This window comes from Aethina tumida, chromosome 2, assembly GCF_024364675.1.
Source record: "Aethina tumida isolate Nest 87 chromosome 2, icAetTumi1.1, whole genome shotgun sequence".
NCBI lineage: Eukaryota > Metazoa > Arthropoda > Insecta > Coleoptera > Nitidulidae > Aethina > Aethina tumida.
This window is the reverse complement of record NC_065436.1, coordinates 3,089,210-3,104,899: the sequence shown is the minus strand read 5'-3', so window position 1 is coordinate 3,104,899 and position 15,690 is coordinate 3,089,210. Positions and strand designations below refer to the sequence as shown.

The 15,690-nt window shown below is 29.1% G+C and overlaps 2 protein-coding genes across 2 annotated transcripts in view; one reads left to right on the top strand and one right to left on the bottom strand.

Annotated features, from left to right (window-relative positions):
- Positions 1-15,690, top strand: part of LOC109598845 (CCN family member 4) — a 170,122-nt gene that overhangs the window by 39,707 nt on the left and 114,725 nt on the right. The window lies entirely within an intron of this gene.
- On the bottom strand, positions 9,468-11,793 carry LOC109598874 (uncharacterized). The gene is made up of 4 exons (XM_020014789.2): positions 10,628-11,793; positions 10,441-10,569; positions 10,299-10,379; positions 9,468-10,235 (listed from the first exon to the last, which is right to left on the bottom strand). The coding sequence occupies exons 1-4, from the start codon at positions 11,715-11,717 to the stop codon at positions 9,535-9,537; spliced, it is 2,001 nt and encodes a 666-aa protein (XP_019870348.1). The 5' UTR covers positions 11,718-11,793; the 3' UTR covers positions 9,468-9,534.

The window sequence follows — 15,690 nt, the reverse complement described above, 5'->3', positions numbered from 1 at the left end:
TAATATCAAATTTAAATATAAAATCATAAATAACGATATATTTTTATTTTTACAACAAATTCTAATAGAAAAATCAAATTTTGAGTTTTATTTAAAAGATGATAAATCTCATTTAAATATATTTTTTAATAAAATCCTATAAAATTGTTTTTTAATATTATTTAAAGTTGAATATGGTTGTTCCATAAAGTATAGATATTTATTCCACATTTGTTTATTAAAATTTCCAATAATATGTAAATTAAAAGTTGTCTGTAAATGTTCAATATGATTTAAATTTAGTTAATGCTAAGCAATTAATTTAATTTTCATTTTGAAATGATTTAATATATAATTCTATTTTAAAAATTACTTTTTTAATAGAATTTAATCTTATTTAATTTAATTTGTAACAAAAAATTTTAATTAATTTAATTTCATATATTTCCAATTCTTTTTAAGATTATATTTAAATTTAAACGTACAAAAATTAATCAATAAATGTTTAATAAAATAATTAATTTGTAAGACAAAAGTTTTAATGTATTTAAGTCAACATAAAAATTAATTCTTGAATTGGCAAAGGTTGATAAAAGTAATTTATATTTGAAATTAGATATTTAATCTAATTTTTATAATAAAATACTTTAGTAATTAAATTCGAATAAAATTATAAAGTCATTTATGCCTTTCAAATTATTTCAAGAATTTTAAATTATATTTAAAAAATAGACCAAATGTTATAAAGTAAATATATCAAAAACCTAATCAAAGTAACATATTTTTTTATTTAAAAATTATATCATAAATTTTGAATAATTATAAACTAATGATAAACTTTCTATGTTCAAGAGACTTTTGTGTTCATTTATATGGATAATAATAACGAAAAAACATTTTAGACTGATGTGCTTTCAAAATTTTCAATTATGCAGTTTTTGTTTTGTTGATTTTTGGTAATATTGGTTTTTCAGATACAAATATCTACCAAATGGCGTATGTGCATTTCCAATACCTATCTATTCGACTGCATCTGTGACCCCAACATTTCCCATTTCGTTCGAATAAAATCGAATCAAACAATCCTCATCATGCACGACGAACAAGAAATATTTATGCTGCAAACAAACACTACGTGCATCCATTTATTTTTTTCTCCACCATTTCCACAAATGACAAGTAAAATAATAATCAATAACCCATCGCGTTCCATTCCGCATGAAAATATTATCTTGAGCGAACAAAAAAAAGACAATAGAACAACTCGGACGTCCGTGTGGCCGATGCATCTCGCGGACCTATTAACAAACAAATATTAAACAATCATCAATACGGATCCCGCGGGCAACAAAACGAGTTGGACGTCATTGTGAAATTAATCCGGAAAATAATGAACGACTTTAATAATAGTGGACGGGCGACGGACAATGGCGGGGACGTCGCCGTCATAAAAATACCGCTGTCATTTATTTCAATACATCCCTGTGTCTGTTCATTTTTTTATATATATCAGGGACGAGCGGCTTTTTCAGGGTGTGGGGGTGTAATTATCAAATGTTTTTGTCGCGTTTGTAATATTAGTTTAAATTAAGATTAATTGGACCGCAGGGGGGTGGATTTACAACTTTTTCCTTTTTTGTAAATTGCCACTAAAGTAATTTTCATTCAAATTGACAATAAATTAGATGAGCGTAGTGTGTAATATTTTTTTGAAAATGTTTTAGATTTAGTTACTGAAACACAAACTAAATGAATTTGATTTACAACGGTGGAAAAATGTATGGAATATTTATTTACTTGTTAAAAATCATTTTATTGACCAGTTTTTACTTTTTTTAATATGTTTAACACTATTACAATGGATATAAAAAATCTCTGGGGATAAAAATACAATTTTTAAAAATATTCCAAACTTTTTTTCATAACTGTAAGTTAAAAATATATATTATGTTGAATTTAATTGCCTTAATGGATTATACAATCGAAAGTTACTGAGGAATTCTTGAAAGAAAATAACTAAAATATCAAATTTTATTCATATCTACCATATATATTAAATATCCAATAAAATTAGAATAAAATATTCAAAAGAAATTCAGCTTAAAAATATATGTGTATAAATTTGTAAGTAGCTCTAAAACTTGACTCTTTGAATATAAAATTATCATAATTAAAATTCAAAATTGTCTCTAAAGTAATTTTCATTCAAATTGATAATAAATTAGATGAGTGTAGTGTGTCATATTTTTTTGAAAAAGTTTTAGATTTAGTTTCTAAAACACAAACTAAATGAATTTGATATACAGCGGTGGAAAAATGTATGGAACATTTAATTACTTGTTAAAAATCATTTCATTGACAGATTTTTACTTTTTCTTAATATGTTTAACACTATTAGAATGGATATAAAAAATCTTTGGGGATAAAAATCCAATTTTTAAAAATATTCCAACTTTTTTCCATAACTGTAAGTTAAAAAATTATATTATGTCGAATTTAATGGCCTTAATGGATTATACATTCGAAAATTACTGAGGAATATTTGAAAGAAAATAACTAAAATATGAAATTTATTCATATCTACCATATACATTAAATTTCCAATAAAATTAGAATAAAATATTCAAAAGAAATTCAGCTTAAAAATATATGTGTATAAATTTGTAAGTAGCTCTAAAACTTGACTCTTTGAATATAAAATTATCAAAGTTAAAATGTAAATTGTCACTAAAGTAAGTTTCATACAAATTGATAATAAATTAGATGAGTGTAGTGTGTCATATTTTTTTGTAAAAGTCTCAGATTTAGTTACTGAAACACAAACTAAATGAATTTGATATACAGCGATGGAAAAATGTATGGAATATTTATTTACTTGTTAAAAATCATTTTATTGACAGATTTTTACTTTTTCTTAATAAGTTTAACACTAGTACAAAGGATATAAAAAATCTCTGGGGATAAAAATCTAATTTTTAAAAATATTCCAAACTTTTTTCCATAACTGTAAGTTAAAAAATTATATTATGTCGAATTTAATGGCCTTAATGGATTATACATTCGAAAATTACTGAGGAATATTTGAAAGAAAATAACTAAAATATGAAATTTATTCATATCTACCATATACATTAAATTTCCAATAAAATTAGAATAAAATATTCAAAAGAAATTCAGCTTAAAAATATATGTGTATAAATTTGTAAGTAGCTCTAAAACTTGACTCTTTGAATATAAAATTATCAAAGTTAAAATGTAAATTGTCACTAAAGTAAGTTTCATACAAATTGATAATAAATTAGATGAGTGTAGTGTGTCATATTTTTTTGTAAAAGACTCAGATTTAGTTACTGAAACACAAACTAAATGAATTTGATATACAGCGATGGAAAAATGTATGGAATATTTATTTACTTGTTAAAAATCATTTTATTGACAGATTTTTACTTTTTCTAAATAAGTTTAACACTAGTACAAAGAATATAAAAAATCTCTGGGGATAAAAATCTAATTTTTAAAAATATTCCAAACTTTTTTCCATAACTGTAAGTTAAAAAAACATATTATGTCGAATTTAATGGCCTTAATGGATTATACATTCGAAAATTACTGAGGAATACTTGAAAGAAAATAACTAAAATATCAAATTAATTCATATCTACCATATACATTAAATTTCCAATAAAATTAGAATAAAATATTCAAAAGAAATTCAGCTTAAAAATATATGTGTATAAATTTCTAAGTAGCTCTAAAACTTGGCTATTTAAATATAAAATTATCAAAGTTATAATGTAAATTGTCACTAAAATAATTTTCTTCAAATTGACAATAAATTAGATGAGTGTAGTGTGTCATATTTTTTTGAAAAAGTCTTTGATTTAGTTACTGAAACACAAACTAAATTAATTTGATATACAGCGGTGGAAAAATGTATGGTATATTTATTTACTTGTTAAAAATCATTTTATTGGCAGATTTTTACTTTTTCTTAATAAGTTTAACACTATTAGAATGGATATAAAAAATCTCTAGGGATAAAAATCCAATTTTTAAATATATTCCAAACTTTTTGTCGATAACTATAAGTTAAAAAATATATTATGTTGAATTTAATGGCCTTAATGGATTATACATTCGAAAATTACTGAGGAATACTTGAAAGAAATTAACTGAAATATCAAATTTTATTCATATCTACCATATACATTAGATTTCCAATAAAATTCGAATAAAATATTCAAAATAAATTCAGCTTAAAAATATATGTGTATAAATTTGTAAGTAGCTCTAAAACTTGACTCTTATGAAAGTTAAAATGTTTTCTAAATCAAACTGTGTGTTTCAAACAGGTACAATTTAACTGTAAGTCGTACATTAATTCATTAACAATATATGCATTTACAATTTAGTTAATTAAAATTTATTATTAAGAAACATTCTCCAAGTTGTGACATATTTTATTGCCTAACTTAGGTTTAATTTATAGACTTTTACTTATATTTATTTACAATTTTTATTATATATATATTTTTTTAAAATATTCCATATTTTTTCCACCACTGTATTTAATAAGTTATGTGACTTAAAACCATAATATCTATAAGGAGATCTATAGTGTATTCACCTAAGGTATGGAATAAAGTAATTAATAGTCACTAGAGACATCCAAATAATATTTTTAGACAAACATAAAAATATTCTTATATACTCAATAATTTAGCATATAAGAATAAAATACTATAATTTGTATTATTTAGCCATTTTAAATATAACAAAAATAAATTAAATAAATATGTAACCAGATTTTAAATATGAAGTAGTATCAACACAAGTCAACCTTTGTCAATTAAGATACCTGTTATCTATCAGTTACTTGTGACCTTGTGTTATCACTTAACTATACTCCATTCAAACTAGTAACAAATTTATTTGAATCTGATTGCCACTAATTAACTATTAAAGTAAGAAGAAATTTACAAAAAATCAAGTAGAAATACGGAAAGACGCATACGGAATAAATAAATAAACTAAAAAAAAAATAAACACCATGCTTTGGAAAGAAAATAGATGGCTTCACCTGTGAATAATAAACGGGACGATTTTTAAGAAAGGCAATAACCTTTGGCACAGCTTTTCGTCGTCGATATTTCGAGAATGCCCGCCTGAATTGAATATCTATCTGGATTACGAGTGTCGAGCTGAAATGTCCTCTCGGAGCTGTGCGGATAATAGAAAAGGGAGGTTATGAATCATAAGTTATTGTGTTGACAGTAAATGAGTACACAGGCTAATAATGTTGGAAAAATGGTTGATTTAAACGGTTTCAAATAAATAATTTTAAAAATTAACTTAAGAAAGTTATACTAGGTGGTCAAGCAGTGGAGGTCTTCAGCCATTATTAACCTTAAAAACATGATTTTAAAATGATTGCTTAACCATCTTAAAGCAGAAAAAACAAAGTACAAATAAAATTACCAGTTCCAAATTAAACAATGGATTCTAAACATTGGGATGATTTAAAGTAACTTCTTTAAATATTCAATTATTTGGGTGAACAAATGATCAAATATTTATTTAATAATACTTTAAAATATGTACATATTTAAAACATATTTATTAGCTTTTACATTAATATTAAAAGTCCTCAAACCTGTGCTTTTCATTATCAATATTATTTAGGACAGTGGCTGTAACTGAATATTTATTCAAATAAATAAACAAATCAGCGTGAATGTTTTATAATATTGGGACTGAGTGTGGTATTTTCATATTTATTCAGACCCTAAATTATCAAGTGACAACCTCCAATTATTTTACTAAAATATTAGTTTATGATATAAATAATTCATTCATTGAATTTAATGCACTCCCTTCTTGTATTTTTCATTTTCACGTCGGTATATGTCATGCAAAATGCATTATGTAATAATTATATAATATAATTCAAATGCAGTTGCATTTATTAGACAGCATTGCGGTAAAGGGTGAATTCAACTCATTTTTAATGCATGTGTCACGGAATATGCAGGGGTTGATTACGTCGACTTTGCCTCATTTATAATTTTTATTTTAATTCTCTTGGGAACGACAATAAAGCTATAAAAATAAACCCATTTTTAATTTTGTTCTATATTAAAAATAATACATATTTATTATGCAGTAAGTAAGGTTCACAAACTACTAAATATTTTATGTTTGAATTTCTCAAGCTTAAAACCATTTTATGTGCAGATATACGAATTTCATATTTATCATTTATTTATACAGGATGATAACTTTATTACATGATTTATGACTTCCTTATATCCATCATTAGTTTTATATATAGTAAAACAATGTCTTCGAACATCATAGTTTGAATGGAGTATAGATATACATTTAATTTAATTTAAATATTTAATAAAAATCATTAATTCTTACATTTTTTATAATAAAAATTATGTAGTTTGTAGTTATTTGAAGTTATTTTAGGAATATTAAATCATTTTATTAAATTTATAAAGTACATCATTGGACGGCCATAAATCACCATTAATGGCCCACTCGTATTCGTCGATTGCTCCGTAAAGGGAATAATCAAAAAAGGGTTGTGAATCCGAAGACAAAATCGGGTGATAATGGTCAATAAAAAATAATTTCGTTTTAAACGGCCTCATATCCGAACGGCGCCTTTCCATATTAATGGGGAATCGAGTGCCCATAGGATCCATTTAATTTGCCATACCAGCCAATTTAATTTATTGAATCAATTTATTTTAATAGACGAATAGACCTGATAGGCTAAAGGATTTTCGATGGTTACAAATTGAATCACATTATGATTCATTATAAAATTATTTCACAAGCATATAATTTCTGTTATTACTCTCGAGGATACGACAAAGTTAATTGTTGTTATAATTTATCTACATCTACAAAATGTTTATAATTTATCTACATCACATCTTCTAAGAATAAGTTGATTATATTAAAAGTAATTTATTTTATCCACTGTTAGATCCATTTTTAACAGGTACTATTTAATTTTTTTTAATTAATCAGTAAAGTAACCTTTAAAATACTATAAAAAACATGATTTTGATGTTTAATAAATGTTTAAACATCGTGAAGACAATTAATTTTATGTTTTCAAATATCTTATCCTATTTCATTTGAATATTTTAATTAAGTTTTTTGTTGCGCATTCACCATTTTTACAACTGTTGTTAAAAATGGCGAATGCGCCACCAATCCAATAATTAATTACTATTAAACAAATTCTAAGAATAAGTTGGTTATGTCAAAAGTAATTAATTTTATTCACTGTTAGATCCATTTTTAACAGGTACTATTTAATTTTTTTTAATTAATCAGTAAAGTAACCTTTAAAATACTATAAAAAACATGATTTTGATGTTTAATAAATGTTTAAACATCGTGAATGCACAAACAAATTGTATAATTACAACTAAATCCAAAAGGCAATTAATTTTATGTTTTCAAATATCTAATCCTAATTCATTTGAATATTTTAATTAAGTTTTTTGTTGCGCATCCACCATTTTTACAACTGTTGTTAAAAATGGCGAATGCGCCACCAATCCAATAATTAATTACTATTAAACAAATTCTAAGAATAAGTTGATTATTTTAAAAGTAATTTATTTTATCCACTGTTAGATCCATTTTTAACAGGCACTATTTAAATTTTTTTAATTAATCAGTTCAGTAACCTTTAAAATACTATAAAAAACAAGATTCTGATGTTTAATAAATGTTTAAACATCGTGAATGCGCAAACAAATTGTATAATTACAACCAAATCCAAAAGGCAATTAATTTTATGTTTTCAAATATCTAATCCTAATTCATTTGAATGTTTTAATTAAGTTTTTTGTTGCGCATCCACCATTTTTACAACTGTTGTTAAAAATGGCGAATGCGCCACAAATCCAATAATTAATTACTATTAAACAAATTCTAAGAATAAGTTGATTATTTTAAAAGTAATTAATTTTATCCACTGTTAGATTCATTTTTAACAGGTACTATTTAATTTTTTTAATTAATCAGTAAAGTAACCTTTAAAATACTATAAAAAACATGATTTTGACGTTTAATAAATGTTTAAACATCGTGAATGCACAAACAAATTGTATAATTACAACCACATCCAAAAGGCAATTAATTTTATGTTTTCAAATATCTTATCCTAATTCATTTGAATATTTTAATTAAGTTTTTTGTTGCGCATCCACCATTTTTACAACTGTTGTTAAAAATGGCGAATGCGCCACAAATCCAATAATTAGTTACTATTAAACAAATTCTAAGAATAAATTGATTATTTTAAAAGTAATTTATTTTATCCACTGTTAGATCCATTTTTAACAGGCACTATTGAAATTTTTTTAATTAATCAGTAAATTAACCTTGAAAATTCTATAAAAAACACGATTTTGATGTTTAATAAATGTTTAAACATCGTGAATGCACAAACAAATTGTATAATTACAACTAAATCCAAAAGGCAATTAATTTTATGTTTTCAAATATCTAATCCTAATTCATTTGAATGTTTTAATTAAGTTTTTTGTTGCGCATCCACCATTTTTATAACTGGTGTTAAAAATGGCGAATGCGCCACAAATCCAATAATTAATTACTATTAAACAAATTCTAAGAATAAGTTGATTATATCAAAAGTAATTTATTTTATCCACTGTTCTATCCATTTTTTACAGGTACTATTTAATTGTTTTTAATTAATCAGTAAAGTAACCTTTAAAATTGTATAAAATATATGATTCAGTTTAAAAAATATGATACTAATAAGTTTTGAATCATTTATTTCTAGTCTAATTACTCGTTGGGGTAAACTTCATATCAAAAATCATTCTCTATTCTATTTTCTATGTCATGTTTATGTCAAATGACAAATCAATAGAGTAATACCACAAAAATACTACATTACATTAGTCTGTGACATTGTTGAATTTTTATAATCATAGTAACAAAATATAAACTGCAACAGACATATTATTTAATGGATATTTCTTACAAAAATGTTAGTCCATTTGGACTATGACATACTGTACAGGCAACACTGTCAAAGAAAATAATATATAACTGCATATGTATATGAAATTCTATTCTAACATGCAACATATCATCTGGGATTTGAAAAATATTTTATATTCATGAAAGGATGGGTTCGTTTCCATTTCGCTAATGAATTTGTCTAGACTATATCCAAATGCATAGATGATTTAGTGATGTCAATAAATTTTATTTATGCAGCTGTGCTAATATTAAAAAAAAATATTGTTTATTTTGGGTGCGTTACGAAAAAACTAAAGTAAACTTAATTAAACGTCCAACGAGTTTTAAATGGTGGTTTTGTTGACTTAACTCTACATGTACATCGTACATAATTAAATTTATAAAAAACGTAAATCCATCGTTGGGAATAGTTGATTGATATAATATTAAACAACAACAACAACAAGGTTATTTATTTTGTGATTTATTGCAAAATGAAATGTGATTCAAGAGACAATTTACACTTGTGGGTTATTCATATGCCACAGGCTGAGAAACTGTATCGAAATAAGTTTCCGTAACGCCTTCAACGGATAAAATCTGTGTGATCCAATTTTCAGATGCATCATGTACATAAATTGAGGCGTTCACCTTATCCTTCGGAAAGCCTTTGTCTACTCTTTCATAATTTAATTGAGGTTTTTCTGTGGGTTCGACCTCGTTGGTCGCCTTTTTGTCTGGCTTGCTGATTATTTCTGTGTTCTTGACTTCGGTACATTGCTTGCATGGTACCTCGTCTTCTGGTTTATTGTCCTTTTCTTTTGACTTGATCATTTGATGGCTAGCGGAGACAATCTTTTTCTGCAACTCCTCAATGGACTTGGTAAGGTTTAGAAGGTTCTCATCTCTGTGTGCATCGTTTATTACTTTTATATTAATACACTCCTTACGCTGCTTAGGTTCCTCATTGAGACCAGCAACGGGTTCCTTCTCTTTTGGTGCCGTCTCAGGTCTTTCCGAAAGGATAAGTTCGTTTGAAGACGCTGCTTGAGTGGGTGGAGGTTGTTTCTCAAGCAACTTTGATTCCAAAGTGTTGATCTTGGTGTTCTGGTCTTCAATCAATGAAGTCTGTTTCTCCAGGACGCAGACGCATTCCTTCAATGATTTTTCTAAGTTACAGACTTTGTTGGACATCTCATTTGATTTGTGAGTCACCCATTTCAATCCTCCATCTGTGTGTTAAGGGAATTTTGTCAGAAAGGAGTTAAAAATTACGTTAAGTTAAGTTTACTTACTTTCAAGATCGCTGATGATTTTGGTGTATTTTTTGCTGAGAGTGTTGATCATACTTTCTACTTTATGGAACCTATCTGCATCTGAAGCAATAAAATGATGATTAAAACATGTAATAGTTAAGGAAGATTAATTTAAGGTTACATTTTCTCCTCTTCTCAAGATACATTGTTTGTTCTGTGAATTGAGGGTTGTTAATTTCCCGAATGGCATTAACTTCGGAGTGGTAATTTTGCTCCTCTGTCCTAGCAGCTGATGATGAGCATTTGGTGTCTACAATAAAATGTTAAAGTGGATGTATTAATGTGTATTTTTAGTTCAATTTACTCACCATCCCTTTCCTTACATAGACATTCATCCATTTTAGCTGATTCCTCCACTATCCGTTCTTCAGTTAGTCTGGGTCTCTCCAATTGCCTCATTACAGGACTTATTCTTAAACTATGCCAAATCTTGCCCTTCAAATGTGCCCCAATTTTAACGTTGTCCCATGGCACAGCACTCTCAGCAACAAGTGACTTCTCCTCACATTGTTTACTGTCGAGGGCCGCCTTGTCATAAATGCTGGGCTTGAGGTTGACGAAAGCGGGCTTGAGGGCGTTAACTTTCTGGGAGTTCCAGTCGGCGAATTCGGTGTTCTCGGTTATGATGACCCGTTCCACCGAGTACGGCGTCTTGATTTTCGGCGTAGAAAGCGCCCTTTTCCTGTAAAATGAGGAAGTGTCCGGCTCGTTCGAAGGCTCCGGCTCCTGGTCCAGCTCCGCCGACTTATTATCGCTGATCTTTTTGAGGGTGGAGCTGTGCGCGTGGTACGACGACCTCCTCTTGATCGGGTGCTTGTCGAAGCGCCTCAGGGAGTCGACCTTCATGTCGTTGAGCTGCTGGACGCGCTCGGCGTGGTCGTGGGTGGTGTTGAGCATGCGTATCTGCTGCAGGAACTCGTACTTCTGTTCCATGCCGGCATCTTTGCCCAGGAACTTGTCCAGCACCGGTTTTTGACAGTTTACGCTGACACATTTGTACAAAACGTCGACGTTTTTGTTGCCGTGTTGAAACAAATAGTTGGCTTTCGCGTTCAGCATCGAATAGCAATCTTTCCTTCGCCTGTTGATTGCGTGATGCGCAGGTACATGTACATACCTGAATCGGTGGACCATACGATTTTTCCTAGGCGTGACCCCCTTCAGGTTCGGAGTCCCAAGTAAATTGTCTCTGACTGTGTATCTTGCCCTTCCCGAGTAACGGAAGATCCTCGGTATTGGAGATTCGAAGTTGATTGTCCTGACGCTGGGGACGTCGTCGTCTACATCGTTGTAAGACTGGTTGGCGATTCGTCTCGCGTAATCTTTGAAATTCTTTTTGCTGCAGTCTTTGTTCGCCCCCTGCAATAATATAGTTTGCATTAATGATAGTTTCCCCATTTTACAGTGAAGTTTTAAGCGACTTAAAATTTGGATGATATGAAATGAATGACAATTTTTTATGTTGTTGACAACATGAAATGAAATCGCATGGATAAGTTGATTGGTGATTGTGGTGATTCAACTGTTCGTTTACACGACACCCCAGATAAATTTCATTAACAAATTACCACGTTGAGAGGTTACCAATGCAATGTTTTTCGCCACTCCTGAGTAAACTAAATAAACTTTAATATCCGTTCGAAAGAACAAAGTTTTATTTGTTGGTTCACGTTCAATTAAAAGGCTTTTTCTTTGGCGGAGTGCATTGCCGGAACTCTTATTACGGATTCTGGGTTGTGGGGCTTACGAGTTTCGTGCCGTGTTATCTACTCAACTGTACTTGTGTTGGTTCAGTTGCACTTATGCCGCCAATCGGTTTGAAACTCTTGTTTGCCCTCGCATCGAATGAGGAAAACCATTTCAAGGGAATTTACTGTTACAAAGTTGTGTTTAAATTATTTTAATCGGTGTTTATGACTAAATAAATATACAAGGGCTTAAATCAACTCATTTAATCAAGTGTTTAGGTACTCATTGACTATATTTTAACAGAATAAGAGTCAGTTTTAGAAAGAGATATCTCCAGAAAATAACAAACAATCTTCAGCTACGTTCGTTACTAAGCAATTATTATTTCCTAAAGAATTGAGAATTTAACGTGCACTCCATTTATCAGTAGTACCACCCTAACTTTACCTACATACTACTCTTCTGTCTCAAACTGTCACTCAATTATAGAAAAAACTATTTTAATGGTTCTGGACACTAGTAATTATTAACCCTCAAAGAATTAAGATTCCTGATGAAATCGTATATGCAGTGCACTCCACAGTAGTACCACTACGTGCTGATGCTCATATATATTGAACTGAACAAGATAAAAATTAGTACTGACATGAAGTAATAAGAGAAAACTGTTTTCAATGGCTCTAAACTGGTAAATCTCAAAGAATTAAGATTCCTAGTAAGGTACTGCATTACTCAACAGTACCTCTCAACTTTATTCACATACCAATGTTCTTAGTCATTGAACTGAACAATATAATAGCTCAAATTGTCAGTGTTATAAAAAATAGAAACTATTTTTAATGGTTCTGGACACCAGGAATTATTAACCCTCAAAGAATTAAGATTCCTGATGAAATCGTATATGCAGTGCACACCACGGTAGTACCACTACGTGCTGATGCTCATATATATTGAAATGAACAAGATAAAAATTAATACTGACATGAACTAATAAGAGAAAATTGTTTTTAATGGTTCTAAACTGGTAAATCTCAAAGAATTAAGATTCCTAGTAAGGTACTACATTACTCAACAGTACCTCTCAACTTTATTCACATACCAATGTTCTTAGTCATTGAACTGAACAAGATAATAGCTCAAATTGTCATTGTTTTAAAAAATAGAAACTATTTTTAATGGTTCTGGACACTAGGAATTATTAACCCTCAAAGAATTAAGATTCCTGATGAAATCGTATATGCAGTGCACTCCACAGTAGTACCATTACGTGCTGATGCTCATATATATTGAACTAAACAAGATAAAAATTAGTACTGATATGAACTAATAAGAGAAAATTGTTTTTAATCGTTCTAGACTGATAAATCTCAAAGAATTAAGATTCCTAGTAAGGTACTGCATTATTCAACAGTACCTCTCAACTTTATTCACATACCAATATTCTTAGTCATTGAACTGAACAAGATAATAGCTCAAATTGTCATTGTTTTAAAAAATAGAAACTATTTTTAATGGTTCTGGACACTAGGAATTATTAACCCTCAAAGAATTAAGATTCCTGATGAAATCGTATATGCAGTGCACTCCACAGTAGTACCACTACGTGCTGATGCTCATATATATTGAACTGAACAAGATAAAAATTAGTACTGACATGAAGTAATAAGAGAAAACTGTTTTCAATGGCTCTAAACTGGTAAATCTCAAAGAATTAAGATTCCTAGTAAGGTACTGCATTACTCAACAGTACCTCTCAACTTTATTCACATACCAATGTTCTTAGTCATTGAACTGAACAATATAATAGCTCAAATTGTCAGTGTTATAAAAAATAGAAACTATTTTTAATGGTTCTGGACACCAGGAATTATTAACCCTCAAAGAATTAAGATTCCTGATGAAATCGTATATGCAGTGCACACCACGGTAGTACCACTACGTGCTGATGCTCATATATATTGAACTGAACAAGATAAAAATTAGTACTGATATGAACTAATAAAAGAAAATTGTTTTTAATGGTTCTAGACTGGTAAATCACAAAGAATTAAGATTCCTAGTAAGGTACTGCATTACTCAACAGTACCTCTCAACTTTATTCACATACCAATGTTCTTAGTCATTGAACTGAACAATATAATAGCTCAAATTGTCATTGTTATAAAAAATAGAAACTATTTTTAATGGTTCTGGACACCAGGAATTATTAACCCTCAAAGAATTAAGATTCCTGATGAAATCGTATATGCAGTGCACTCCACAGTAGTACCATTACGTGCTGATGCTCATATATATTGAACTAAACAAGATAAAAATTAGTACTGATATGAACTAATAAGAGAAAATTGTTTTTAATGGTTCTAGATTGGTAAATCACAAAGAATTAAGATTCCTAGTAAGGTACTGCATTATTCAACAGTACCTCTCAACTTTATTCACATACCAATATTCTTAGTCATTGAACTGAACAAGATAATAGCTCAAATTGTCATTGTTTTAAAAAATAGAAACTATTTTTAATGGTTCTGGACACTAGGAATTATTAACCCTCAAAGAATTAAGATTCCTGATGAAATCGTATATGCAGTGCACTCCACAGTAGTACCACTACGTGCTGATGCTCATATATGTTGAACTGTACAAGATAAAAATTAGTACTGATATGAACTAATAAGAGAAAATTGTTTTTAATGGTTCTAGACTGGTAAATCACAAAGAATTAAGATTCCTAGTAAGGTACTGCATTACTCAATAGTACCTCTTAACTTTATTCATATACCAATGTTCTTAGTCATTGAACTGAACAATATAATAGCTCAAATTGTCATTGTTTTAAAAAATAGAAACTATTTTTAATGGTTCTGGACACTAGGAATTATTAACCCTCAAAGAATTAAGATTCCTGATGAAACTCAAAATAATTAAGTCTTCTCAAAATTCGTCTGAGAGGACAACCTGGTTAAATTGAACATTACCAAGCCGATGATAAAGTTGGTGAAGTTGTTAACGCCACAGGAACGTTGATATTCATTTCACAGCTCATTTGCGATAAACTTGGTGTCATTGTTTCCGATATATTGTTTCGTGGTGGGGGCGCGTTACCGACCAACCACCGGTCTGTGCATTTAACAGCGGCTTTGACTCCATGCATGAACGGCTTTAGCCTTAATCTTCCTTTAAAATATCCGCCAGGACTCGTCGACAGCACTCGAATTTCATTTCATTTTTATTAAAATGTTAAATGAAATATGAGCGGGCCCGGCTCTTCCTCTCGCCACTGTCTGGCGTTTATTCACTTTGTACGTCCAAATGAGACTCCTCGTTTTGTTAATCAACTTTTGTTTTCCAATTTAATCGGACCATCATTTATCGGGATGGGGGGATTGCGCCTCGAATATAAAAACATGGCTTTTGTTCGAATCGGTTCAGTGGAATAGAGTTTATTAAATTAGAACACGTCACGAACTAAAGCTCAACTGGCTCATAATGGACCTGGGGGACCACGAGAATTAGCTCATTATAAGCATTTGAAATTTAGGTCAAAATGTTAACCAAAAAAAAAAAAAATGCTAAGGCAATAAAAAATACTTAAAATTAATTAAATACCATTTTGGTGCCAATGGTTCTTTAACTGTTCTTGGGTAGTCTATCAGATGTGATTTAGATCTTTGCTTCTTTACTT

Bases quoted from the DNA above. Each gene is read 5' to 3' on its own strand.
- LOC109598874 (XM_020014789.2), bottom strand. From the start codon at position 11,717: ATGGGGAAACTATCATTAATGCAAACTATATTATTGCAGGGGGCGAAC. The intron at 10,380-10,440 runs GTAACCTTAAAT...TTATTGCTTCAG, and splicing joins TCTTGAGAAGAGGAGAAAAT to ATGCAGATAGGTTCCATAAA. The intron at 10,236-10,298 runs GTAAGTAAACTT...CTTAACACACAG, and splicing joins AATCATCAGCGATCTTGAAA to ATGGAGGATTGAAATGGGTG.